General features: G+C 40.6%; 1 protein-coding gene across 1 annotated transcript in view; it reads left to right on the top strand.

The window, feature by feature from the left end:
- nagpa (N-acetylglucosamine-1-phosphodiester alpha-N-acetylglucosaminidase) overlaps positions 1-26,366 on the top strand; it is a 48,664-nt gene that overhangs the window by 9,102 nt on the left and 13,196 nt on the right. Inside the window, exons 4-10 of the mRNA XM_028580615.1 lie at positions 7,320-7,459; positions 11,798-11,906; positions 17,115-17,243; positions 19,145-19,350; positions 21,116-21,163; positions 22,611-22,739; positions 23,297-23,428. Coding sequence (XP_028436416.1) covers positions 7,320-7,459; positions 11,798-11,906; positions 17,115-17,243; positions 19,145-19,350; positions 21,116-21,163; positions 22,611-22,739; positions 23,297-23,428 — 893 coding nt within the window. The remainder of the gene's footprint in view (positions 1-7,319; positions 7,460-11,797; positions 11,907-17,114; positions 17,244-19,144; positions 19,351-21,115; positions 21,164-22,610; positions 22,740-23,296; positions 23,429-26,366) is intronic.

Below are 26,366 nucleotides of genomic sequence, written 5' to 3'. Positions count from 1 at the left end.
CAAATAACAAGGTCACATGACACACAGCCATCTTCTAACCGTATATGTACTGGGAACTATATTCTCAGGAAGGCGAAGCACTGCTACTGCTGCTACTTGGGTGGAGGGATTTGCTCGCAGCACCAGGTGAGAGGGGGTTAACAGTAACACATTTCAAATTAGAAATTAGTCAAGTTATTGGTTGCATTTGAAGCAGGAAGTTTTTACATCCAATCACAGTAATAAGGTTGACACATGAAATCAGACCATGCACAGTCAAGTTAGTGATATCCCTGCAGTTGTGGTCTTGAAATAAAATCCCCAATCCCCTCTTTATCCGAGACAGGACCGAGTAAAAAACAAAATGCGATTGATTCCGAGACAAGACCTTCAAAAAGTGGTCTTGAGACTGGTCTGAAGACCAAGACTGATCGTAGTGCCTGTTTGTAGCTGAGAGCCGTTTCTTGCACACTTCTGGTAGCGCTGCATCGTGTTGGAACGCACCGCAGACTGCAGACGTGCCCGGTGGACTTTAGGGGTTAGGCACAAAGCAATTCCTGGAATACAATACATCTCAAAGTTGACTTTTTAAAAAGCTAGTTTACACATATTAGGCACAAAGAAATTCCTGGAAATACAGAGATTTCTTCACGGAGTAGAAGCTGCCAGATTACGACAGGCTTTTATTTTGATAAGACACCTCGGCCCACGTTCCTCGGGAGAGTTATCATCACCCATTTTGCATAACCTCAAGCTCCTTCCAGTTCCGTCTCTCCGGCTCTCTGCGCCTGATCTCACGTTTCTGAACCATCAGCTCTCCTCGCGTTTGACTGCGCCGCTGTCCTTTCTGTCTGAAGTAAACCACATTTGCAAATCAGTGACTTCCTGTTTTGCACGGACCAGTAACTTATAACGTCTAGTTCTGTTCAATGAACCGCTGAAAAAAAAACAACCCCCGGATGATGTGTTCATGTCAACATGACTCACTGTTGCACCAGTCCAAACATTTACCTGCTTTCAGATTAACTGATGAAAAACACACACAAAATGAAACTTGTGCTGAAATACTGCTCACTAAAACTTCACCCAACTAGGGCTGCTCCCTCTTAGTCGATTAGTCGACTAATCGGTCGTTTTGGTCTTAGTCAACTTAGATTTATGCTTTTTTTCATGCTGAATAACTTATTTCCAAGAAACGTACAAGCACATCTCTGGTAAACACAAGAATTAAAGGGTTGACATTTTACCTAATAGATATCACCGTGAAACCCACTTTGATTACTTTCATTAAGGCAGTTATTTGTTGTATTACACGTTTTCTGAAATGTTGTGTTTAAATATGCAAAGGAGGCGTCATCTTATTCAATATATGCATCCTTTTAGCATGACTCTTTGCGGAGAAACTCAGATTTACAGACCTGTCGATTAAATCAACTAATCGATTAGTCGATACAATTGAATGAGTGTTAGTCGACTAAGAATTTCTTTAATCGAACACAGCCTTACACCCAACATTTAAAAAAAAGACAGATGGGCGCCTGAAATGCCCCCCAAAACATCTTTAAATAAAAAAAAAAAAGGCAGATTTTGAGAAATATCTTGAGAAATAAGTAATTCCTTGAATCCTCCACAGGGATAGAACTGGATATGTATAATGCCACAGCAAGGTCAACACCTGCACACCAACACAAGCAAACACACATGCTGACACATGCTCTCTGTAAACCATGAAAAAGTAAATTTAACCTGTTTGTTTGATACCTGAGGTCAGTGAACTCGGTCTAGAATTCCTGCATGATGCAACAGTCAAACACCCAGAGAAAGTGAAGCGCAGATAAAATCAACATGTATACACACACACACACACACACACACACACACACACACACACACACACACCCCAATCCGAAAACTTGAAACAACCTGTCATTTGTTGTCCTGAACCTGTCCGTACATCGCAATGTTCTTGGACAGTTATGTACAATAATTCCTGCAATAGTAATCCATTGAAACAATCTTTTTAACCTAATCTCACTTACTTCTACTTAACGTTTTTATTTATGTCTGTAAATACTTAAAGTGCTCACCTTATGCTTTTTGGCTTTTTCTTTTTCTTTTATTGTGTTACATATCTTTGTTTGTGCACGTTATAGGTTTACAAAGTGAAAAAGCCCAAAGTCCCCCAAAGGGACTTACCATCTCCACCAGAAAACACTGTTCACCAACTGCTCCAAACAGCTCTATTGTAGTCCAGCCTTTACTTCAGAGACCAACGTGGTCACTTTGTAACACACGTTATAATGCTCGCCTAGCTGCTAGCATGGTACACCCTCAAGTTTTCAATTTCTTTATTTTTGAAAGGGGACAGTGAGCCTTAATCAACATTGAAACAATGTAAATGTTCCCGAGTTAGCTCAAAAGTGCTAATTTTCATCGGTAGTCCCCCAGCCAGATGTAAAACCCAGCAGCCTTTTAAAATAATGACATACAACACATTATGCTTAATAAATACAATTCCAGTAAAATACTTATATAACGTTTAAATGCACACAGATAACATTAGTGCCCACAAGTTTGGCTCTCTACCAGCCATTTTTTTGCATTCTTTTTTAATGAAAAGAATGAGAAAGACTCTGTAATAGTTGCCGGCACTGTGTGCCATTGCTGAACTGCTCTTATACGGAGAAGACAGCCGGACCAAAAGCTGTTTCTCCGTGGGATAATGCAGTCTTCCCTCACTGGCCCTCTAGTTAACCTAACCTCACTGGATCTAAAATTTATAAAATCACATAGTGGAGGAGGAGGTGCTAAAGCATGTCTAATTTTATAAATTAAACTGATATTTTTTAATTTAATGAGATTATCCCAAAAGGTAAGTAACTGATATTTCCTCAGAATATTACAGTGGTGGTAATGGTATGGTTTTTTTGTCCAGTATTTTTAACGCTTCTTTGTATAGAATTTCTAATGGTTTTATTGTTGTAGAGTGGGTATTGGACCAACTTATTAAAGAATATGTTATGTGGGATAAAATCATAGAGAAGAAATATAATTTAGCAGCTTCTGTTGAAAGAAAGTCTCTAATGAATCTGAAGTTTGCTAGACTGAACTTAATCCTATTACTAACTTTCTTAATGTGAGTTTTGAAGTTGAGGTTTGAGTCTACATGTAATCCTAAGTATTTATATTCTGTAACGACCTGTAATCTTTCTCCAGATATTAAAATCTCGGGTTTAATAATTTTATTGTTTTTTGAAAAGAACATGGCAACTGTTTTAGATATGTTCAATTGTAGACAGGATAGTTCAAGCCAGCTTGCGATCAATGACATGGCCTCTGTTAGTTTTGAGGCAACTTCCTCTGTGGATTTTCCATACTCTGCTTCTGACTGGCTAGTAGTCCTTACCTAGGTACTGTCAGGACACGCCTTCATACTCTGCTTCTGACTGGCTAGTAGTCCTTACCTAGCTACTGTCAGGACACGCCTTTATACTCTGCTTCTGACTGGCTAGTAGTCCTTACCTAGCTACTGTCAGGACACGCCTTCATACTCTGCTTCTGACTGGCTAGTAGTCCTTACCTACAGTACAGGCCAAAAGTTTGGACACACCTTCTCATTCAATGTGTTTCTTTATTTTCATGACTATTTACATTGTAGATTCTCACTGAAGGCATCAAAACTATGAATGAACACATATGGAATTATGTACTTAACAAAATAATTAATAATTTATATTATATTAATAATAATTTTTTAATAAAAAAGCAAAATTCCATATGTGTTGATTCATAGTTTTGATGCCTTCAGTGAGAATCTACAATGTAAATAGTCATGAAAATAAAGAAACACATTGAATGAGAAGGTGTGTCCAAACTGTTGGCCTGTAATGTAGGTACTGAGCATGTGCGACTCCCAACAAAGATGGAACAGAAGTGAGATGTTTCACTCTGGAGCTAAAACAGAGAGCTCAACACACAGGGTGAAAAGAGGAGCTGCAGCAATGTGCAGAACAACAAAAATACGGTGTTTTTTGAAAATTAAACCATGTAAACCTCTTTTGGTACAACCTCTAAATACAATTATGAACCTGAAAATGAGCAGAATATGAGCACTATATTTACTGTATAGACATTGATATTGGCTCTTTTCTTACTCTTATTTTACCTTGAATGTGACCGTGAGCAACTGCAACTAAATAATTTCCCTGAGGGGATCAATAAAGTTTTTTTGATTCAGATATATAGAAGACTGCTAATAACCAAACCAAACGTCTAGTTTAGAAAAGAGAATATTGCTTCATCCACAAAATGCCAACGTGTGAGGCAACAGTTGTGCTTTGTTTTCACTTCCTGGTAAAAGCGACACAGATCAGATATGAATTAATTTGTATATGATAATAAGTGGACATTGGAGCCTAGCCTGCAGTGTGTGTTTACTGTTGAGCTTCATGATTTGCTTACCTTTGGCTCAGGACCTGCACTCTTCGGATGTGGATCTGCATGCATATATCTTTGATTATGAATGAAAATAGTTCATGTTGAATATTAGCCGTCTGGCTAACACTGGAGCATTTGCAGAAATGTTGATTCATGTGCATTTTCCTGATAAAATGAATACATTTTAAAGGGTAGGTTTAATAAGCTCAGGCTTAAGCCTACATCTTTTCGGTCCAGTTTTGTTTCTTGTATATCTTTCATATCTTTTTATGTTTTGATTGGTGTTTTACTGCGAGAAAAATAATTAATGTTATGTTAATTTATTGTTTATTACAAGTGTATTGAATGTTACAAAGTTAAGTTACAAATTACCTACATTAACTACACCTAAACATACTCCTATATGTATACATTTGTGGAAATAAATCTGTTAGAAATCAGATTTCTGAGTTAAAAGAAGGGCATTTACACGCACATCACTGGGTGCTTCTCTTTTTCCCTTCACTTAATACATTTTGGAAAGTAGGTGATGTAGATTATGATAAATGGGATGTTGAATTCATAATGTTTTCAAATATAAGATATGTTTGATATTTTTAAGTGTACTGTATATCCTTTTTGATGTACTTTAAAGCTTTAGTGCGTAACTTTTTGGTATTAATGAACGTCCGTTACATTCAAGCCGTTGCCAAATGAGTTGCTACAAAGCTAATTAAGCCTATCGGCTCCACACAACTCTCTCTGGATTTCTCAGCATGACTTTGTTCAGAAGATTGTGGCGTCCGGCGACTTTCGCACGCAGAAACTCGAGAGATAACTGAAGATAATGACCTCTTCTGAAGACTCCATCATGTTTTTTTAATCCTCTGCGTCCTCCTTGGCTACTAGTAACTGTGTGGAGGAGGGGTGGGTGGTGGCGCGAGATCAGATAAGGCTTGTATCATGTGGACATGCCAACAGTGTTGTCGTCATTACTTAGAAATCCTCATGGGGGCGGCAGAATCTACGCACTATAGCCTTAACTAACAATTAATTGTCACTTGTTTTGGATGAACCAAAAATAAAGAAACCCTTTGGGCTGCTTGACCCAGCTGCTAATTTAAGGTTCGGTCATGTAAGGTAAGGTGATTCCTCAGCCTGAGTGGAGGTAACATTATAGGAGTAAAAATAACCAGAGAGGTCACAGCGAGTGCTCCGAGTTGTGTAACTGCACCTGTGGCTTCCTGCAGCTGCCAACGCATCAGTTTGAACAATTGGATTTGGCTCAAAGTTGTCAAAATAATAGACCCAGAGCTGCGGTGTACTGCTGGTGTGAAATAACTGAAGGAATATTTGTTTTAACGATATTTGAGAGTTTCCGTCTGCTGAGTAACGGGGGGGCGCGTTCCCTGTTCATTCAGTGCATGCAATGCAGCTCTCTTTGTTGCTATTTTTATGCTGTTTAAATAGTCGACAGTCTTTGGACGGTGGGTGTCAAAGTGAAGTTTGGACCTGATCTTGAAGCTGGATAAAAACTAGATAAAAAAAAAAAAGTCAGAAGATCGCCAAAGTTATAACAATTCATCCTAAGGGGAAAACAAAACGAGTATCTCATGGCAATCCATTAGGGATGTAACAATACACTCCACTTACAATCCAACACGTTATGATTTTCTCAGCATTTTTTTAACACCATGAGCTGCAGACAAATGAGTGAGAAATATCCCTTTATTTATATAAACTGTGCAAAATAACAGATGTGTGCTCTTTAAATTAAAAGTGCAACTCAAATGGTATTTTATCTCAAATAACAAAAATTATATAAAAGATTTTTAAAACAAATCCCAAATCAAAATAACTAAATAAATGGAAATAAATCTCTTAAAAATAAATCAACATAGAAGGTGTAGTAACATCTGAAGTCAAACAAGTGAAATCTATAGTAGATTACGCTCTAGGACGTTTAAAAAATTGCATCGCGATTAATTTTTTTTATCTCAACTGGTTGCAATCTTAACACATTTATATCCATTTTTAACTGATTCGAGATGAATCGTTACATCCCCACGATCCATCCGATAGTTGTTGAGATATTTCAGTCTGGACCAAAGTTCTGGACCGACAGCAGTGTTTCCTCTATGCTGATTTTATAGTGGCGGCCCGCCATGGCAAAATTTCTGCCGCCACGGTATCAGAAACAGGGCAGACGCACAATGTAGTCGCGGTTGCCTTTTCAATGATCCTGCCGCTCGCATTGCAATTTAACGACAAGTAGAACTATTCAGATGTTATTGGGCCCGTTCAGTTTAACTCCAAATACTGTTGTGTTGATGGAGTTTATTGTCAAAACGTTCGCTTTCTTCCTCGTCGACTATTAAACCAACAGTTCCTGTATTATTAGTTATTTAGTATTTACTTAGTATTATTATTATCTATTTAATATGCTACTATTTTGAGAGTTGGTTGCTGCTTAGTCAGTATCGTGGCCTGTGTATGTGTATTTTTCTCCTTTTGTCTGTATGCTTGATTAAGTGTTGTCTTGTTTCGTTGATACGACTGGTAGGCTACACAGAACAGAATTGCCCTACGGGGATAAATAAAGTAGATTGAATTGAATTGAGTTCCACCAAAAACGTCACAGCGGTGGGTCCGTTCTAATCGGACAACGTTCAACTTGTCAGTTCTGTCACCTCATCGTTCTGATATCAAACATGGTTTCCTTATGAAGAATTTCTTGTAAAATTCATTTTGTAGACCTGTTGGAGATGTTAAGTGCCCTATATAGTTCCTCGAACTGATATCGGACTGATATTTCCATCCATAGAGCCACAGTGCTAGCCTATTACTGAATCTCACGGTTATAAAGTCTTCATTGAATGGTGATGACACCTTCCTGCTGTCCTGTCTCCCCTCCGTCCCTCCAGGTATCTGTCCCAGGAGGACGTGTTGGACCAGTCCAACCCGTTCGTCCAGCTGGTCAGCGGCGTGGTGTGGCTGTTGAGGAAAGGCGAGGTCTACATCAACCAAAGCCTGAAGGCCGAGTGCGACGAGACGCAGGAGACTGGTACGGTACTGTACGTTCACATTCACAGTGAAACCGCTTCCTTTCGGCAAGGTTTCTGGCCAATCAAACCCGACGGAAGTCGACCGGCTTTAAAGGAACACGCCGACTTATTGGGACTTTAGACTTTAGCTTGTTCACCGTAACCCCCAGAGTTACAGTACAGGCCAAAAGTTTGGACAAACCTTCTCATTCAATGCGTTTCCTTTTTATTTTCATGACTATTTACATTGTAGATTCTCACTGAGGGCATCAAAACTATGAATGAACACATATGGAATTATGTACTTAACAAAAAAGTGAAATAACTGAAAACATGTCTTATATTTTAGATTATTCAAAGTAGCCACCCTTTGCTTTTTTATTAATAAAGGAAATAATTCCACTAATTAACCCTGACAAGGCACACCTGTGAAGGTAAAACCATTTCAGGTGACTACCTCATGAAGCTCATTGAGAGAACACCAAGGGTTTGCAGAGTTATCAAAAAAAGCAAAGGGTGGCTACTTTGAAGAATCTAAAATATAAGACATGTAAGTGTGAAAGTTATTTCACACTTTTTTGTTAAGTACATAATTCCATATGTGTTCATTCATAGTTTTGATGCCTTCAGTGAGAATCTACAATGGAAATAGTCATGAAAATAAAGAAACCCATTGAATGAAAAAGTGTGTCCAAACTTTTGGCCTGTACTGTATACAAGTCGATACATACCCTTCTCATCTCTGTGCGTGCTGTAACGCTGTCTGACGGTTCCAGCATTAGCTTAGCCTAGCACAGATCCTGCAGGTAACTGGTTCCAACTAGCCTACTGCTCCCAATTGTGACAAAAGTGACAAAATAACGCCAACATGTTCCTATTTACATGTTGTGATTTGTAGAGTCACAGCGTGTACAAAAAACAACGTAACATGAGACACAGCCATCTTCTAACAGTAAACAAACCGGGAACTATGTTCTCAGACAGGCTTGCTGCGAGCATATCACTCCGCCCAAGTACGATATTCTTCCGCCTGAGAATATAGTTCCCGGTTTGTTTACAGTTAGAAGACGGCTGTGTCTCATGTTACGTTGTTTTTTGTACACGCTGTGACTCTATAAATCACAACATGTAAATAGGAACATGTTGGCGTTATTTTGTCACTTATTGGGAGCAGTAGGATTACTGGAACCATTCACCTGCAGGATCTGTGCTGGCCTGATGCCGCTGGAGCCGTCAGACAGCATTACAGCACGCACAGAGATGAGAAGGGTATGTATGGAATTTGTAACTCTGGGGGTTACGGTGAATAAGACAAAGTCCCAACAAGTTGGCATGTTCCTTTTAAGAAACCAAGGAACAAACGTTTTTAACGTTTTTGTCGATTTTTTTTGACAATTTTTTAAACGTTTTTGTTGCATTTTGCAAGGGTTTTTTTGGACATTTTTTTCTGAATTGTTTGCGCCTTTTGCAAGTTTTTTAGTTTTTTTTTACAATTTTGTCACCTTTTTTAGTTTTTTTGCTTCTTGACCTTTTTTGATGCTTTTTCCGATGTTTTTGTCGTTTTTTTGTTGTTGTCTGTATGTATTGTTTTCAATATTTTGTGTAACTTAATAACTTAATCTCGGAGCACTGCCGCGACGTGTTTGCATAACACAAACACTCGTCTGTAACCCGACACTGCCGTGTTTGATTAACAGGAACAAGAGTGAAACCAAAGTTCACATCAACTTTTAGAGCTGCACACGCCTTTATTGTTACAGACAAAACAAGTTTTCCAAGAACTGATCTATCATTGTTTACATAATGCTGCAACTTATGAACTTTATGGACTCATGGCCACAGTTTAAGACATCCACCCACTGAAGACAGTCGATCAACAACATTATATCGGCATCTAAATGAAGACATTTATTTCAAGGCAGAAACATTTATATATATGTGTTTTTTTATTTGAGTCCATAACAATTTTTTTTCCTTTTTTATTTTCTGTTTTTAATTTGTTGTTTCTTTGTTTGGAGAAGCCCTTTTTGTTTATGTCCCACCTGTTTTCCCAATTATTGTCTCCATATTTGAATACATGTAAAACCAGTACTCCTTCAAATTAGCATTAGCAGCAGGAAAGACAAAATGTCAAGACATCCCCTGAAGATTAAAAGTTAAAAAAACTAAACATTGCTTATGTAGTATAATATTCTATATTATATGTACACTCCTGTTGGAAAGTTTGGAATCGCCTGTTATATTTCCTTCCTCACTGTTTTAAGTAGGTGTGGGACAAAATATTGATTCGGCAACATACCGTTGTCCTCCTTCGTGTGATACGAGAATCGATACGCTGGCGCCAAATTAATAAAATAAGGCACGTTAAAGTCCAAAGTCTGGACCCATAGTTGCTCTGTAATTCTGTAATTTTAATTTATAGACTGAAAAACTCGTGCTGCAGAATTGTGCTGTTTTCTAACACTACACCTGTTCAGTGAATAAAGAGAGAAAACCTTTTCACAGGCATTTTGTGTTCATAGTTAGACCGATATCGTGTTGTATTATTATAAGATTGTCTAGCAATATATTGATAATGGCAGAATTGCTATATGATGATATTATCGGTATCGTAAAGCCATGTATGGTATCGTGGGGTACACTGTGATTCCCACCCCTAATTTTAACAGAGATGCAAACCGAATAATTCACAGACACCTAGGGCCCTATTTTAACGATCTAAGTGCACGATGTGAAGCGCCTGGCGCAGGTGCATTTAGGGCGTTTACGAATCCACTTTTGCTAGTTTAAAAAGGGTCCGTGCGCCGGGCGCATGGTTCAAAAGGGTTGTACTTTGTGTCTTCATTAATCAGAGGTGTGTTTTGGGAGTAACATGCAATAAACCAATCGGAGATCATCTCCCATTCCCTTAAAAAGCCAGGCGCGTTTGGACCTTGGAGCATTGCTGTTATGATGGAGGATTTGCTAAGCAGGAAGGAGAGAAGAAACTGATCTTAGATCATATCATAATACTATTTCACATTGTAATATTTTTCTTTGTAATCTTTTGCATGTATGTTGTGTGTGCTGCTGCCCTTTGTGTGTGTAATAAGCATAGTGTGCATGTGCTGTGCAAGAGCTAAGGCGCATTTTACTAATGCAATGTTAAAATAACAATGAAATGCTGCGTTATTGACTTTAGACCAGGTTTTTGTTGGTCAATGGCACAATCACTTCCCACTGCATCAAGACAGCAATACGCCCAGAATTCACCTGAACACACCTCCCTGTAAGACCAGCACGCCCAGAATGCACCTGAACACACCTCCCTGTAAGACCAGCACGGCCAGAATGCACCTGAACACACCTCCCTGTAAGACCAGCACGCCCAGAATTCACCTGAACACACCTCCCTGTAAGACCAGCACGCACAGAATGCACCTGAACACACCTCCCTGTAAGACCAGCACGCCCAGAATGCACCTGAACACACCTCCCTTTAAGACCAGCACGGCCAGAATGCACCTGAACACACCTCCCTGTAAGACCAGCACGCCCAGAATGCACATGAACACACCTCCCTGTAAGATCAGCACGCCCAGAATGCACCTGAACACACCTCCCTGTAAGACCAGCACGCCCCATGGACGGAAAGATGCGCGCGGGTGCATTTGCTATTTAAATGACGCGAGTGCTGGACGGGAAACTGACAACTGCGTCGGTCTTAAACTAGCAAAGACACTTGGGTCGGGTTTTGCAAATCAAAGGATTCAAACTTGTCCCCACATTGTTGCACGATGGGTGAATACTGTTGGAACTCGCACGTTGAATTAGCTTTACAGTCGAGAAAAGCACCCGTGACCCTCAATCAATATTGGAACCCAATATGTGCAATGTGGCTCTAAATATTGAGTTGTTGCGTGCTTCTTTGGGCCCTCTGCAGTCTCCTCAGTGGTCAGATTGAAGAGGTTTAAACTAGGGCTGTCCTCGACTAAAGAAATTCTTTAGCACAATATAAATGTAGTTAATTAACCATCTGTAAAACTGAGTTTCTCCACAATTAATCCTGCAAAAGCACCACTTTAAATCTTGTGTTTACCATAAATGTGCTCAGAAGTTTCTTGGAAATAAGTAATCAATCATGAATAAGCATAAAAAATGACTATTCGACTAAAGAAATCTTAGTTGACTAAGACCAAAACGACCGATGAGTCGACTAATCGACTAAGAGCTGGCAGCCCTAGAGTAAACTGTGATTTGTCAGTCCGTGGTATGTTCAGCTGATACTCCCAACAGTGCTAACCCTTAGACTAACCTTCGGTTTCTATTGTGAAGTTTTAAAGCCTGTTAATTCCAGGTTGTTTCTTGTACTTTCACAGGGACATTCCGCACTTTTGTGGATGTGACGTCGGCCAGGACAGCGGTGGGCCACGACGCTGAGGGCAAACTGATCCTGTTTCACATCGATGGGAAGACTGGAGAGAGGGGGTAAGAAAAGTTCTCTTCTAAACATCTACCCAGTGAAATAAACAAAAGGGAAGTAATATTTTTTTGGGGTATTTACCACCCAGTAAGTCGATGAAAGAGTCAGTCTCCCTCTGGGCAGGAAAGAGAGAGCCGACACAGATGTGGAAGAGAGAAAACATATGATAATTTCTGCCATTGACATAAAGTGACTCACAGGCCTTTGAGTCAACACAAAGGGCCCCGAAGTAGGTCTTAAATGTGCAGTGTTTGATTTTGCATGCCTGAGCCATACATAGAGACAAAAAGAGACAAAATCGAGCTCCGTGCACTTTGGATTTCTTTATTACTGCAGTAGGAACATTAAAACAGGCTGTGAGATCAATAAATCGTGTCGACAAAGTCATTTAATCACCGCAGAGAAAACATTTTCCTACAAAACGTGTTTTATTGAAGGCCGACGCCATCATCTGCGTTCTTTTCCGTGTTTTTCAAACGGAAACGCCCACTCAGCCTCAGCAGAAAGCTGTGACATAGGTTACCACAGTAAGCTAGTCAATAAGGTTCATGAATAATGTAGAGCTGCAAAGGTTATTGGTTATTGGATTAGTTGTCAGGTGTTAAATTAATCGGCAACTATTTTGATAATCGGTTTGAAGAAATAAAGTCACTTCTTACATTCAATTGACTTGTTGTCGATCAGAGAGCAGTTTTCGTTATATTTAAAAGCAGCCCAGGCATTGGTTCGTCTTGTGCAGAGAGTAGAGCTGCAAAGATGAATCGATTGTCAACTTTAAAATGACTCGCCAACTATTTATATAATCGGTTCGAGTCATTTCATGTGGAAAAAAATCTCAGTTTGCAGCTTTGTTAAATGTGACTATGTTCTAGTTTCTTCTCTCCTCTGGGACAGTAAACTGAATATCTTTGAGTTGTGGACAAAACAAGACATTTGAGGACGTCATCTTGGGACTTTTTGGGAAACACTGATCCACATTTTTCACCTTTTTATAGACCAAACAACTCAACATCCAGAAAATAATCGATAGATGAATCAGCAATGAAAATAATCGTTATAAAAATAAAGTGCGCGCTGCTGTTTCTCAGAAGAGGCCGAGAGGTCCTTGACCAGGAGGTCGTCAATCGGCCCGAGCTGACTTTTAACATGTTTTATTGAGCGGGTGGAGGAGATATCGAGTGGAGATATACCGAGGTCAGCGGCGGACATGTTCAGACATGTCAAGCTCGTTGTGCTTTTCGAGGCTAGGTCATTAAAGACAAACACATTAATCTCCTGCAGGTCTGCTGCACGGAGAGTGAAAGGGAGAGGTGGATCAATACAGTCGATCGGTGGAGAGATCTTAGCGGGTTGAGGCGACCCAAGCCTGTTAGTGTATTAGTTGATTACACAAACAAACCCTATCGGAGGTTAAAATGCCTTTCCCTGCACCCCCCCATTTATCACTGTTACAATCAGGTTGTTTTCACGCTCTATCAGTGTTTCCTTTAGGATGCTTTTTTTTTTTTTTTTTTTTTTTTTAAGCAGTGGGGGCAGGTCACTTCATACACAAATGTATTTATTCACCTCAAATGTTTTACGTATGAAACGGAACTGACACTTCGCTGCAAAGCAAACAAATATATTTATTATTATTTATTCTATTCACACACAATGAGGCATATTTTCAGGTGTGATTGAACTGTATATTTTTTTTTTTTTTTGAGGAACTATAGGGCACCTAACATCTCCAACAGGTCTTCAAAATGAATTTTACAAGAAATTCTTCATAGGGAAACCAGAACCCAAATGACTACATCTATAGACTATTTCCAATTGTCACAGTTTGAATGTTTCCAGATGTGTGATATCAGGACGAGGAGCTGACAGAACTGATAAGTCGAACGTTTTCCAATTACAACGGACGGAAGAAAGCAAACGTTTTGACAATAAACTACATGAACACAACAATATGTGGAGTTAAACTGGACGGGTCCAGTAACCTCTGAATAGTTCTACTTGTTAAACTGGACGGGTCCAATAACCTCTGAATAGTTCTACTTGTTGTTAAACTGGACGGGTCCAATAACCTCTGAATAGTTCTACTGGTTGTTAAACTGGACGGGTCCAATAACTTCTGAATAGTTCTACTTGTTGTTAAACTGGACGGGTCCAATAACCTCTGAATAGTTCTACTGGTTGTTAAACTGGACGGGTCCAATAACCTCTGAATAGTTCTACTGGTCGTTAAACTGGACGGGTCCAGTAACCTCTGAATAGTTCTACTTGTTGTTAAACTGGATGGGTCCAATAACCTCTGAATAGTTCTACTTGTTGTTAAGCTGGACGGGCCCAGTAACCTCTGAATAGTTCTACTTGTTAAACTGGACGGGTCCAATAACCTCTGAATAGTTCTACTAGTTGTTAAACTGGACGGGTCCAGTAACGTCTGAATAGTTCTACTTGTTGTTAAACTGGACGGGTCCAATAACCTCTGAATAGTTCTACTTGTTGTTAAAATGGACGGGTCCAATAACCTCTGAATAGTTCTACTTGTTGTTAAACTGGACGGGTCCAATAACCTCTGAATAGTTCTACTTGTTGTTAAAATGGACGGGTCCAGTAACCTCTGAATAGTTCTACTTGTTGTTAAAATGGACGGGTCCAATAACCTCTGAATAGTTCTACTTGTTGTTAAAATGGACGGGTCCAATAACCTCTGAATAGTTCTACTTGTTAAACTGGACGGGTCCAATAACCTCTGAATAGTTCTACTTGTTGTTAAACTGGACGGGTCCAATAACCTCTGAATAGTTCTACTTGTTAAACTGGACGGGTCCAATAACCTCTGAATAGTTCTACTGGTCGTTAAACTGGACGGGTCCAATAACCTCTGAATAGTTCTACTTGTTAAAATGGACGGGTCCAATAACCTCTGAATAGTTCTACTAGTTGTTAAACTGGACGGGTCCAATAACCTCTGAATAGTTCTACTGGTTGTTAAACTGGACGGTCCAATAACCTCTGAATAGTTCTACTTGTCGTTAAACTGGACGGGTCCAATAACCTCTGAATAGTTCTACTTGTTGTTAAACTGGACGGGTCCAATAACCTCTGAATAGTTCTACTTGTTGTTAAACTGGACGGGTCCAATAACCTCTGAATAGTTCTACTTGTTGTTAAGCTGGACGGGCCCAGTAACCTCTGAATAGTTCTACTTGTTAAACTGGACGGGTCCAATAACCTCTGAATAGTTCTACTTGTTGTTAAACTGGACGGGTTCAATAACCTCTGAATAGTTCTACTTGTTAAACTGGACGGGTCCAATAACCTCTGAATAGTTCTACTTGTTGTTAAACTGGACGGGTCCAGTAACCTCTGAATAGTTCTACTTGTTGTTAAAATGGACGGGTCCAATAACCTCTGAATAGTTCTACTTGTTGTTAAACTGGACGGGTCCAATAACCTCTGAATAGTTCTACTTGTTAAACTGGACGGGTCCAATAACCTCTGAATAGTTCTACTGGTCGTTAAACTGGACGGGTCCAATAACCTCTGAATAGTTCTACTTGTTGTTAAACTGGACGGGTCCAATAACCTCTGAATAGTTCTACTAGTTGTTAAACTGGACGGGTCCAGTAACGTCTGAATAGTTCTACTTGTTGTTAAACTGGACGGGTTCAATAACCTCTGAATAGTTCTACTTGTTAAACTGGACGGGTCCAGTAACGTCTGAATAGTTCTACTTGTTGTTAAACTGGACGGGTCCAGTAACCTCTGAATAGTTCTACTTGTTGTTAAAATGGACGGGTCCAATAACCTCTGAATAGTTCTACTTGTTGTTAAACTGGACGGGTCCAATAACCTCTGAATAGTTCTACTTGTTGTTAAACTGGACGGGTACAATAACCTCTGAATAGTTCTACTGGTCGTTAAACTGGACGGGTCCAATAACCTCTGAATAGTTCTACTTGTTAAACTGGACGGGTCCAATAACCTCTGAATAGTTCTACTTGTTGTTAAACTGGACGGGTCCAATAACCTCTGAATAGTTCTACTGGTTGTTAAACTGGACGGGTCCAATAACCTCTGAATAGTTCTACTGGTTGTTAAACTGGACGGGTCCAATAACCTCTGAATAGTTCTACTGGTTGTTAAACTGGACGGGTCCAATAACCTCTGAATAGTTCTACTTGTCGTTAAACTGGACGGGTCCAGTAACCTCTGAATAGTTCTACTTGTTGTTAAGCTGGACGGGTCCAGTAACCTCTGAATAGTTCTACTTGTTGTTAAACTGGACGGGTCCAATAACCTCTGAATAGTTCTACTGGTTGTTAAACTGGACGGGTCCAATAACCTCTGAATAGTTCTACTTGTCGTTAAACTGGACGGGTCCAGTAACCTCTGAATAGTTCTACTTGTTGTTAAGCTGGACGGGTCCAATAACCTCTGAATAGTTCTACTTGTTGTTAAGCTGGACGGGTCCAGTAACCTCTGAATAGTTCTACTTGTTAAACTGGACGGGTCCAATAACCTCTGAATAGTTCTACTTGTTAAACTGGACGGGTCCAATAACCTCTGAATAGTTCTACTTGTTAAACTGGACGGGTCCAGTAACCTCTGAATAGTTCTACTTGTTAAACTGGACGGGTCCAGTAACCTCTGAATAGTTCTACTTGTTGTTAAACTGGATGGGTCCAGTAACCTCTGAATAGTTCTACTTGTTGTTAAACTGGACGGGCCCAGTAACCTCTGAATAGTTCTACTTGATGTTAAATTGAAGTGTGAGCGGCAGTGCATTATGTCGGCAGGATCATTTAAAAAGCCACCACGACTACATTGTGCGTCTGCCCTGTTTCTGATACCATGGCGGCAGACGGGGATATAGTCTCATCTCCTTCATCTAATATGCATGTTTGATGCTTTCATATGTCAAACACTGACTAACGTTAGCTCGGAAAGCTAATTTACCTTTTGGGCCGCAGACTAAAGAAAGTGACACCACCCAAACTAGCAGTCAGTCCGACCAGCGTTAACTGTTTTTTTACGAACAGCAACAGCAATAAATGCAGTGATAAAGAAATCCAAAGTACAGAGAGCTTGTTTTTTTTTTTTTCTCTTTTTGTCGGTCCAACAACTAGAAGTACTCAACATATTTCTGAACACAGTGTTTGTCGCCAGCTTTTCCATTTCAGTCTGCACTTCATTTCTCGTTACTTCGCGTGTCTGTTCAGTATGAGTCTGTGGGAGGTGGCTGAGTATCTGAAGAGCTACGGAGTCATCAATGCCATCAATCTGGACGGAGGCGGGTCTTCCACCTATGTGACTGGCGGCTCATTGGCCAGCTACCCCTCTGATCTCTGGTTAGTCAATTAACCCTTCCACTCTGTGCTTTATATAAGGCCATCTTATTCCCTACCATGAAATGTTACAATGAGTATATTCACATGCACACTAATATTCCACTATTATTCCGAATATGACGACATTCTGAATGTAATACAGGTCATTTAAACAGCATATTCTGTTTGGCCTTTTTCCAAATTAAGCGTTCCCGATTAAGACGTGTGTGATATGTCGGTATTATTCAGGTTTTAGAAGCATTCTTTGGACATGTATACAGCACATTCAGAATCTGTGTCTCCATCAGCCTCTTGCCTGTTTACGGCTTACGGTCAGCTTTGTGCGTTGCTATGGTTACTCTACACTAACCAACCAGCCGGCAGTTTGCAGGGCTGCGGTAGGGATGCATGTACAAAGGAGAAGAAGGAGAAACACAGCTACTTTTAAACATTATCAAAGACTTGGATATCAACAGGTTTTTGGATATGAGCCGACCTTTTCAAGAAGCTGGTTGAAGGAATGAAAGAGGGAGGCTGTGTTCACACGCTCCAACAAGTCCTCCACCGCTGGAACACGCTAGGGCTGGGAAAAAAATCAATTTGATTTAAAAATCGAGTTGGTAGGTCAAATCGATTCATATTTTCAAAAAATCGATTTTTTTTAATTTATTTTTTAATCCAAATACAGTATAAATAATTTGGATGTTTAACAATCTTTGTTGCACACTGCACAGTGACTTTTCACTTAGAGAAAGGGTTTGCCTTTGCAATTTTTTTTTTGTTGATGCACTTTAATTAAATACAATAAATATATATTTTTAAAATATATTTAAAGTTCGCAGTTATCGAATCGAACCGCAAATCGAGTTTTTTATAAAAGAATCGTAGATTTTTTTAGGGAAACAAATCGCCCAGCTCTAGAACACGCTGAAAAAAATCCTTTTAGTGGAATATTAACTTTCATCAGCCACGTAAACAGCTTAGAGGAATGTTGTCTTTTTCGGAATAAGGAATAATTAAGTTAAATAAGGAATTTTATTTGCACATAATCAATCAATCAGTGACTACGTTTACATGCAGCCAATAACCCGTTCAAAACCGGAATATTAGCAATAACCCGGTCGCGCACGGCCATGTAAACACCGGCAAAAACCCGAATATGCTCATATTCCGGTTTTTAAAAACCTGAATATGCTACCTGGGTTACCCCTTTTCTAACCCGAAACTTTGGTCATGTAAACGGGTATCGGCATATCCCCATCAAAAGGAACATTGATTTGTGTTCTGCGCATGTTCTATTCGCAAGGAATCTTGGTCTTTTGAGTAGAGGAAGTTCTTGTATGCGCCAGAAAACATAGTTATAATAATAATTAATATACTATAATAATATATATGTATATATATGTGAATGCAGAAAACCTGCGCAGTATACTGGAAGTAAACAAGAAGTAGAGGTAAACATGGCGAGACGCAGTACAGCACCACACTTTTGGAGCGAGGAGGAAAACCAGTTTCTTTATTAGTGTGGTGAAAACCATGAATATAATGTCTTTTGTTGACGGCAGAAAGTACCGAGATAGTGAGATTTATAAGAAGGGGACCGAGAAGTTAAGTTAAAGTAATGTTGTCCGTACGTCCAGACGCTAACCGTGCGTCGCCGTTTACATCGGGATATCGCCAATTGATTACAAACTCCACGTATGCAGGAGTAACTCTCTCTGCTCACGCATGGAAACGGGTTATTCCGAATGTTTCAGAAACCCGAATAGTGACCTTAACCCGACCATAACCCGAAAATTGACAGCTTGTAAACGTAGTCAATGACGGATGTGACTTAAGAGAAAGATCTAATAGATTTTTGGAGCTCAGGAGCTGTGGCTCTGTCGCCTGATGCTCTCCACCGTTCGTCTTCCCCCTACCAGCGTTCCAGACGGCAGGTGGCGCTGCGCTCGGCCCGTCTCCACCGTCTTGTGTGTTCACCGGCGGCGCTGCCAGCCGGCAAACTGCAACGGCCACGGGGACTGTGTGGACGGACGCTGTCGCTGTCATCGGGGCTGGGAGGGCGAAGAGTGTGACTCTCTGGTGTGTCAGCCGCCAGCCTGCGGCACTCACGGTGTCTGCACTGCCGGTAAGCGTACACGTGGACGAAAACCGGGGTTATATATTTTGATGTGACGGCTGTGGCCGGAGGCAATATGTTTTTTGGGTTGTCTGTCCATTGTGATGTCATGAGAGGTTTTTCTTTGTAGCAGGTGGGGTGTAGGGCAGAGACGAGCCAAAAAGTGGTTGCAGGCAAACAGAGTTTTTTTTTTTTTTAAAGGAACACGCCGACTTATTGGGAATTTAGCTTATTCACCATAACCCCCAGAGTTAGACAAGTCGATACATACCCTTCTCATCTCCGTGCGTGCTGTAATGCTGTCTGACGGCTCCAGCGGCATCAGGCCAGCACAGAACATGCAGGTGAATGGTTCCAGTAATCCTACTGCTCCCAATAAGTGACAAAATAACTCCAACATGTTCCTATTTACATGTTGTGATTTGTAGAGTCACAGCGTGTACAAAAAACAACGTAACATGAGACACAGCCGTCTTCTAACTGTAAACAAACCGGGAACTATATTCTCAGGCGGAAGAATATAGTACTTGGGCGGAGTGATATGCTCGCAGCAAGCCTGTCTGAGAATATAGTTCCCGGTTTGTTTACTGTTAGAAGATGGCTGTGTCTCATGTTACGTTGTTTTTTGTACACGCTGTGACTCTACAAATCACAACATGTAAATAGGAACATGTTGGTGTTATTTTGTCACTTTTGTCACAATTGGGAGCTGTAGGCTAGTTGGAACCAGTTACCTGCAGGATCTGTGCTAGGCTAAGCTAATGCTGGAGCCGTCAGACAGCATTACAGCACGCACGGAGATGAGAAGGGTATGTATCGACTTGTCTAACTCTGGGGGTTACGGTAAATAAGCTAAATTCCCAATAAGTCGGCGTGTTCCTTTAAGCAGTCTTTTCAGAAAATAGTCCAACGAAAAACACTAACTCAAAAACGTACTGGGAGTACAACTACGAGGTTTAGCAAAGTCCTGGTAGCTTAGGTTCTTTCCCCATGACCTCTGCTTTTCTTCTCTCTGCCTCTGCTCTCTTTGTCTTCTTCCAGTGCATGAGCACCTACAGTAATCAACAGACTGAGGCATTTGCGCCTCCCTGTGCGGTGCATTCTGGGACTTGTAGTGTGGGTGGCGGCCATTTTGTCAATGGGTAGCCACTCCTGTAGAGGAAAATAGCGTCCCTCTACCACACGTCCCCTTGTGATGCCACACCATCCATCCCACTCTTGTGAACGCTATATTTAAGGACACTCCCCTGGAGGGAATTTCTTCAAATTTGGCAAAAAAGTCCACTCGGACTAGGGGATGAACTGGTTAGACCTCACAAAATGCATTTTTGGCTATAACTCAAGAATGTATACGTTAATTATGACAACATTTCACCCAAATTAATGATTTAATGGGATAAAATGATGAAGCAATGGCAATTTATTTTAATCCAAAAACACTTTCCTGGCTGTCCGTCAACGCCGTAACTCAGGAACAGAAGGGAAGAAGACATTTGGTCTGATTCTGATTTGGTGACACTGAAACTGTGGTGATTGTTCAGCTCTTCTGTGCTGTGCCAGGTTAAGGATGTGTGCCAGGCATCCGTGTTGCTCCAAAAGATGCACTTTATATCTGGTATTAAATTGCTTCAAAGTCAGTTCACTATATCTAAATCATAAGTCTGGACAGACACGATGGGTTGGCCGAGGCAAACAACCGCTAGACGTTAATTCTAGCGCTGTTATTAGGGTAAAGTCGACTCATTGTGTATCTGCATGTCTTTTGGTGTTGCAGACGGTTGTGTCTGTGATGCTGGATGGAGAGGAAAGAACTGCAGCCAAGGTAATCACAGACACACACACACACACACCCACACACACACACACACAGTTCAGTGTTTCCTTTAGGATTTTTTTTAACCCTTGTGTGGTCCTTCGGGTCCTTGTGACCCAAAGGACAAAACAAGGGTTAATACAGCACCTTAGTGCTTGTTTGTACAACATTTTGGCCAGCTTAAACTGTGTTTAAATGTGCTCTAGAAACAAACTTTCTTACTTACTTTACAAGAGACAGGGTTTAGAGAGCAATTCTCAACAAAATAAACGGAAGTACATAACCCTTGTGTTGTCCTTTGGGTCCCGATGACCCGAAGGACAACACTAGGGTTAAGCAGTGGGGGCAGGTCCTTCAACTGAACTGAGACTTCGCTGCAACAAACTAATATATTTATTCACCTCTATCCACACACACAATGAGGCATATTTTCTGTTCTGAACTGTATTTTTTGAGTTACTATATAAGCCAACTTTGATCTTGACATATAGGCTATAAGCATTCTGTAGCAAATAACAATAAACCCACTATTAATTACATTATCTTAATGCAGTGTAACTACTTCAGTATGTAAATTATGCACCTAAAATACAAACGTTCTCCGACATGCACTCTAACAATGCAGTGCAGCCCTGTTTCTGATACCGGGACGACATGCAGCAAAGGGCCGCAGGCAGGAGTCGAACCCGCTGGCTGCCGCGCCGAAGAGTAAACCCCTATACGTGTGCGCCTGCTCTGCCAACTGAGCTAACCCGGCCACAGACCGATTCAACATTTGTAGCAACTCAATGTCACCCAGCGGCCAGTCATGTAACCGGCGATCAGACCTGTCAGTGTGCTTTGAGGCGGGGTGACAGTCCCGTACAGGAAACGGGAAACATCACTTCCTCTATCTCTGCCACAAGACAAGTTTTCAAACACCAAACACAAGCACTGAACTGCCCGAGACTTTGTTTCGTTTCCTCAGTCCCTCCGTCTCAGAGACGCAGCTTCATTTTCCCCGGAGAAAGAGAGAAAGAAAGAAAGAGAAGCTGCCTTCAAGTGCGCTCGGAAATGTCGAGATCTAAAAACGATCTGACGGACGCAGCAGGATCGGCTTTTCTAGTCTTTCTAGTCTTTCTTAGGCAGCACGGTGGCTCAGTGGTTCGCACTTCTGCCTCACAGCAAGAAGGTTCTGGGTTCGAGTCCAGGTCATCCCGGGCCTTTCTGTGTGGAGTTTGTATGTTCTCCCCGTGTTTGTTCGTGTGGGTTTGCTCCGGTTTCTTTCCACCATAAAGACATGCATACTAGGACTACAGGTTGTTTTGTTCTCAATCAACTTACCAGGATAAATAAAGGTTAAAAATAAAATAGTCCAGTCATTTCAACCCTGAGGGAACGGAGAAACCATCTGCAACCGATCACCCAGATACTCCTGAACGAGCCTGAACTTATCGATGTCTCCTCTTACTTACAGAGTGCCTCCCGGGTTTCTATGGTGACGGCTGCAATCAAACATGCGCCTGTTATAACGGCGGTTCCTGCGACCCCGTCAACGGACGCTGCACCTGCCCCTCTGGTTTCCACGGCGACACCTGTGAACAAGGTAGAACCGCATCGTCGTGCTATGACATCAGCAGCTACGCCACATTGCACTAGGGCTGATGATCCCGATTTATTTCGGTCAATATTGAAATCACGATAATTTAATACGATTACTCGTTGACTTCTGGAAAGACTTAATTATTGAACTTAAAAAACGGTGGAAAATGTTACATAAATCAACTGTAAAAAAAACCAAATAATTAAATTTTGAAATTTTACTTTACTTAACTTTATTTTTTTCATTCAGAACACAAAGAGAAAATTAGAGTTTACTTGCAAAACGCAACGTTTTTCTCGATTATTCTGTTTTTGTGATCATTGGGAGCCAAAATCCTAATCACGATTACATTTTGATTAATTACACAGCCCTACGTTGCACCAAACGGGCTTTTATCCAAACGAGTTCGAGTTTACATTCGAATGACCTCGTTGAAAAAAAAAAAAAAATTGACTCATTCCCTGGGTTGTGAAGATTTGGGTTTTTTTTCAATTATATAATAAAAAAAAAAATATCGCTTCACTTCCTTTTCACATGTTTAATGTGTGTCTCTGTGTCAGCGTGTCCTCTGGGTTCCTTCGGGCCGTCCTGCGCTCAGGAGTGTCGCTGTGACGACCAGTGTCCATGTGACCCGCAGACAGGAAGCTGCAACGCCACGCTGCCAGGAGAGACCAACTACACCTTACACAGAGGTACACACACACACACACACACACACACAAAAACACGCACAAAAACACTGCAACTAAAATTTAGGCCTGTGTTTGATTGAAGAAATTGTTAGTCGACTAACACTCATTCAATTGTATCGACTTGTCGATTAGTTGATTTAATCGACAGATCTGTAAATCTGAGTTTCTCCACAAAGAGTCGTGCTAAGAGCACCACTTTAATTCTCGTGTTTACCAGAGATGTGCTCGTACGTTTCTTGGAAATAAGTCATTCAGCGTGAAAAAAAAGCATCAAACATGACTAATGGATTAAAGAAATCTAAGTTGACTAAGACCAAAATGACCGATTAGTCGACTAAGAGGGAGCAGCACTACTAAAATTATTTAAATTTATCATTTAATCTGTTGATTATTTTTGTCGATAAAAGGGTTAGGGCTCCCGCACACCGCCTGCGTGGCGTGTCCGTTCTTATTTCGGCTCCCATGGTAACAGGTCAGAGCTTGCACACTGCCTGTGTGACACGCATGTCTCAGCTGCGTCAAAAACGCGTGCCTGCTAGAAATATTTTTTTTTTCACGCGACACGCAAGCACGTTGGAAACGTTTCCAGGCAAAATAGTATATAGGAAAAGATGACACGCAACAGAAACGCCACGCTCACGCCACGCAGCCAGTGTGCAGGAGCCCTTAGTTGTTTGGTCCGTAAAATGTCAGAAACTGGTGAAAAATGTGGATCAGTGTTTCCCAAAAAGCCCAAGATGACATCCTCAAATGTCTCGTTTTGTCCACAACTCAAAAGATATTCAGTTTACTGTCCCAGAGGAGAGAAAAGACACTAGAACAATATTCACATTTAAAGGTCCCATGGCATGGTGCTCTTTGGATGCTTTTATATAGACCTTAGTGGTCCCCTAATACTGTATCTGAAGTCTCTTTTATATAGACCTTAGTGGTCCCCTAATACTGTATCTGAAGTCTCTTTTATATAGACCTTAGTGGTCCCCTAATACTGTATCTGAAGTCTCTTTTATATAGACCTTAGTGGTCCCCTAATACTGTATCTGAAGTCTCTTTTATATAGACCTTAGTGGTCCCCTAATACTGTATCTGAAGTCTCTTTTATATAGGCCTTAGTGGTCCCCTAATACTGTATCTGAAGTCTCTTTTATATAGGCCTTAGTGGTCCCCTAATACTGTATCTGAATTCTCTTTTATATAGGCCTTAGTGGTCCCCTAATACTGTATCTGAAGTCTCTTTTATATAGACCTTAGTGGTCCTCTAATACTGTATCTGAAGTCTCTTTTATATAGACCTTAGTGGTCCCCTAATACTGTATCTGAAGTCTCTTTTATATAGACCTTAGTGGTCCCCTAATACTGTATCTGAAGTCTCTTTTATATAGACCTTAGTGGTCCCCTAATACTGTATCTGAAGTCTCTTTTATATAGACCTTAGTGGTCCCCTAATACTGTATCTGAAGTCTCTTTTATATAGACCTTAGTGGTCCCCTAATACTGTATCTGAAGTCTCTTTTATATAGACCTTAGTGGTCCCCTAATACTGTATCTGAAGTCTCTTTTATATAGGCCTTAGTGGATGAGGGATTAGGATGAGCCATTTCTGTGTCTGTAGCTATTGAGGAGGAGAGTGGGGGTGTGGTCTTGATCAACTGCCACTTTGCTCATTTGAAAGCCATGATGTCTCTCTCTCATGGGCGGGCCAATTCCTCTGGGTGGGCAAAGCAGAGAAAGGGAAGGTAACCTTGCTCCTTATGACCTCATAAGGAGAAGATTCCTGATTGGTCCATCTGAGCTTTCATTTTCTCAAAGGCAGAGCAGGATACAGGGCTCGGTTTACACCTATCACCATTTCTAGCCACTGGGGGACCATAGGCAGGCTGGGGGAACTCATATTAATGTTAAAAAAAAACCTCATAAAGTGAAATTTTCATGCCATGGGACCTTTAACAAAGCTGCAATCAGAGAAACCGATTAATCGATTATCAAAATAGTTGGCCAACCGACTGACGTAAGGAACTGACGTCTTGTTGTTGTTGGCCTTGGTGTCCCACATGTAGCTGCAGTGCTCCTGCTCTCCTAGTCGCTCCCACACATGGCATACTGCCCGGCAAAGGCAAAACTTTGTTTGTTGGTCAAAAAAAGAACTTAATGATATTTTTGGGACATTCAAGACATCCTTTATCATGTGGATAAGTATCTTGAGTCAGTTTCGTTGTTTTTGTGGGTTGTCTTAACAGTAACCTCTAAAAGCCCAGGACAAACCAAGGCACAACACCATAACACCAGTAACTGCTCTTTGATTTTGTTTTGGAACGCTCAATTTGAGTTACGGTTCAGGATAGCAAAAGTAAATGGTTATAAGTAATTGTAAATGATCAGACATACAGGCCATGATTACTACGTTTTATAGACGTGTTTCTAGGGCTGTGCAATTAATCGAAATTTAATTGTGATTATGATTTTGCCTCCCAACGATCACAAAAACAGAATAATCGAGAAAAACAATTATTTAGCTCATTATGTTTTGCAAGTAAACGCTTATTTTCTATTGTGTTCTGAATGAAAATATAAAGTTTAAATAGGAAAAGTATTAAGGCAAATTTCACAGTTGTATGTGTTTTTTTTTTTTTTTTTTTCTGTTGATTTATCTAAAGTTTTCCACAGTTTTTTAAGTTCAATAATTGCAACATCTTTCCAGAAGTCAACGAGTTATCGTGTTAAATTATCGTGATTTCAATACTGACCGAAATAATCGTGATTATATTTTTTTCCATAATCGAGCAGCCCTACGTGTTACTTTTAATGAGTTTATAAATGGTGATTGGCAACCTAATATTGATCATTTTGAAGTTACTGCCTTTTGCCTTGGCGTCACCTTTCTCTTTTTGCAGACAATACAAAGGCACAGTGTACAGTAACTTCAAAATAGACGTCAAAA

The sequence above is a fragment of the Perca flavescens genome, chromosome 6, assembly GCF_004354835.1.
Source record: "Perca flavescens isolate YP-PL-M2 chromosome 6, PFLA_1.0, whole genome shotgun sequence".
In the NCBI taxonomy this organism is placed as follows: Eukaryota; Metazoa; Chordata; class Actinopteri; order Perciformes; family Percidae; genus Perca; species Perca flavescens.
Note: the sequence above shows the minus strand (reverse complement) of the source record. Positions and strands in the feature narration are given on the sequence as shown.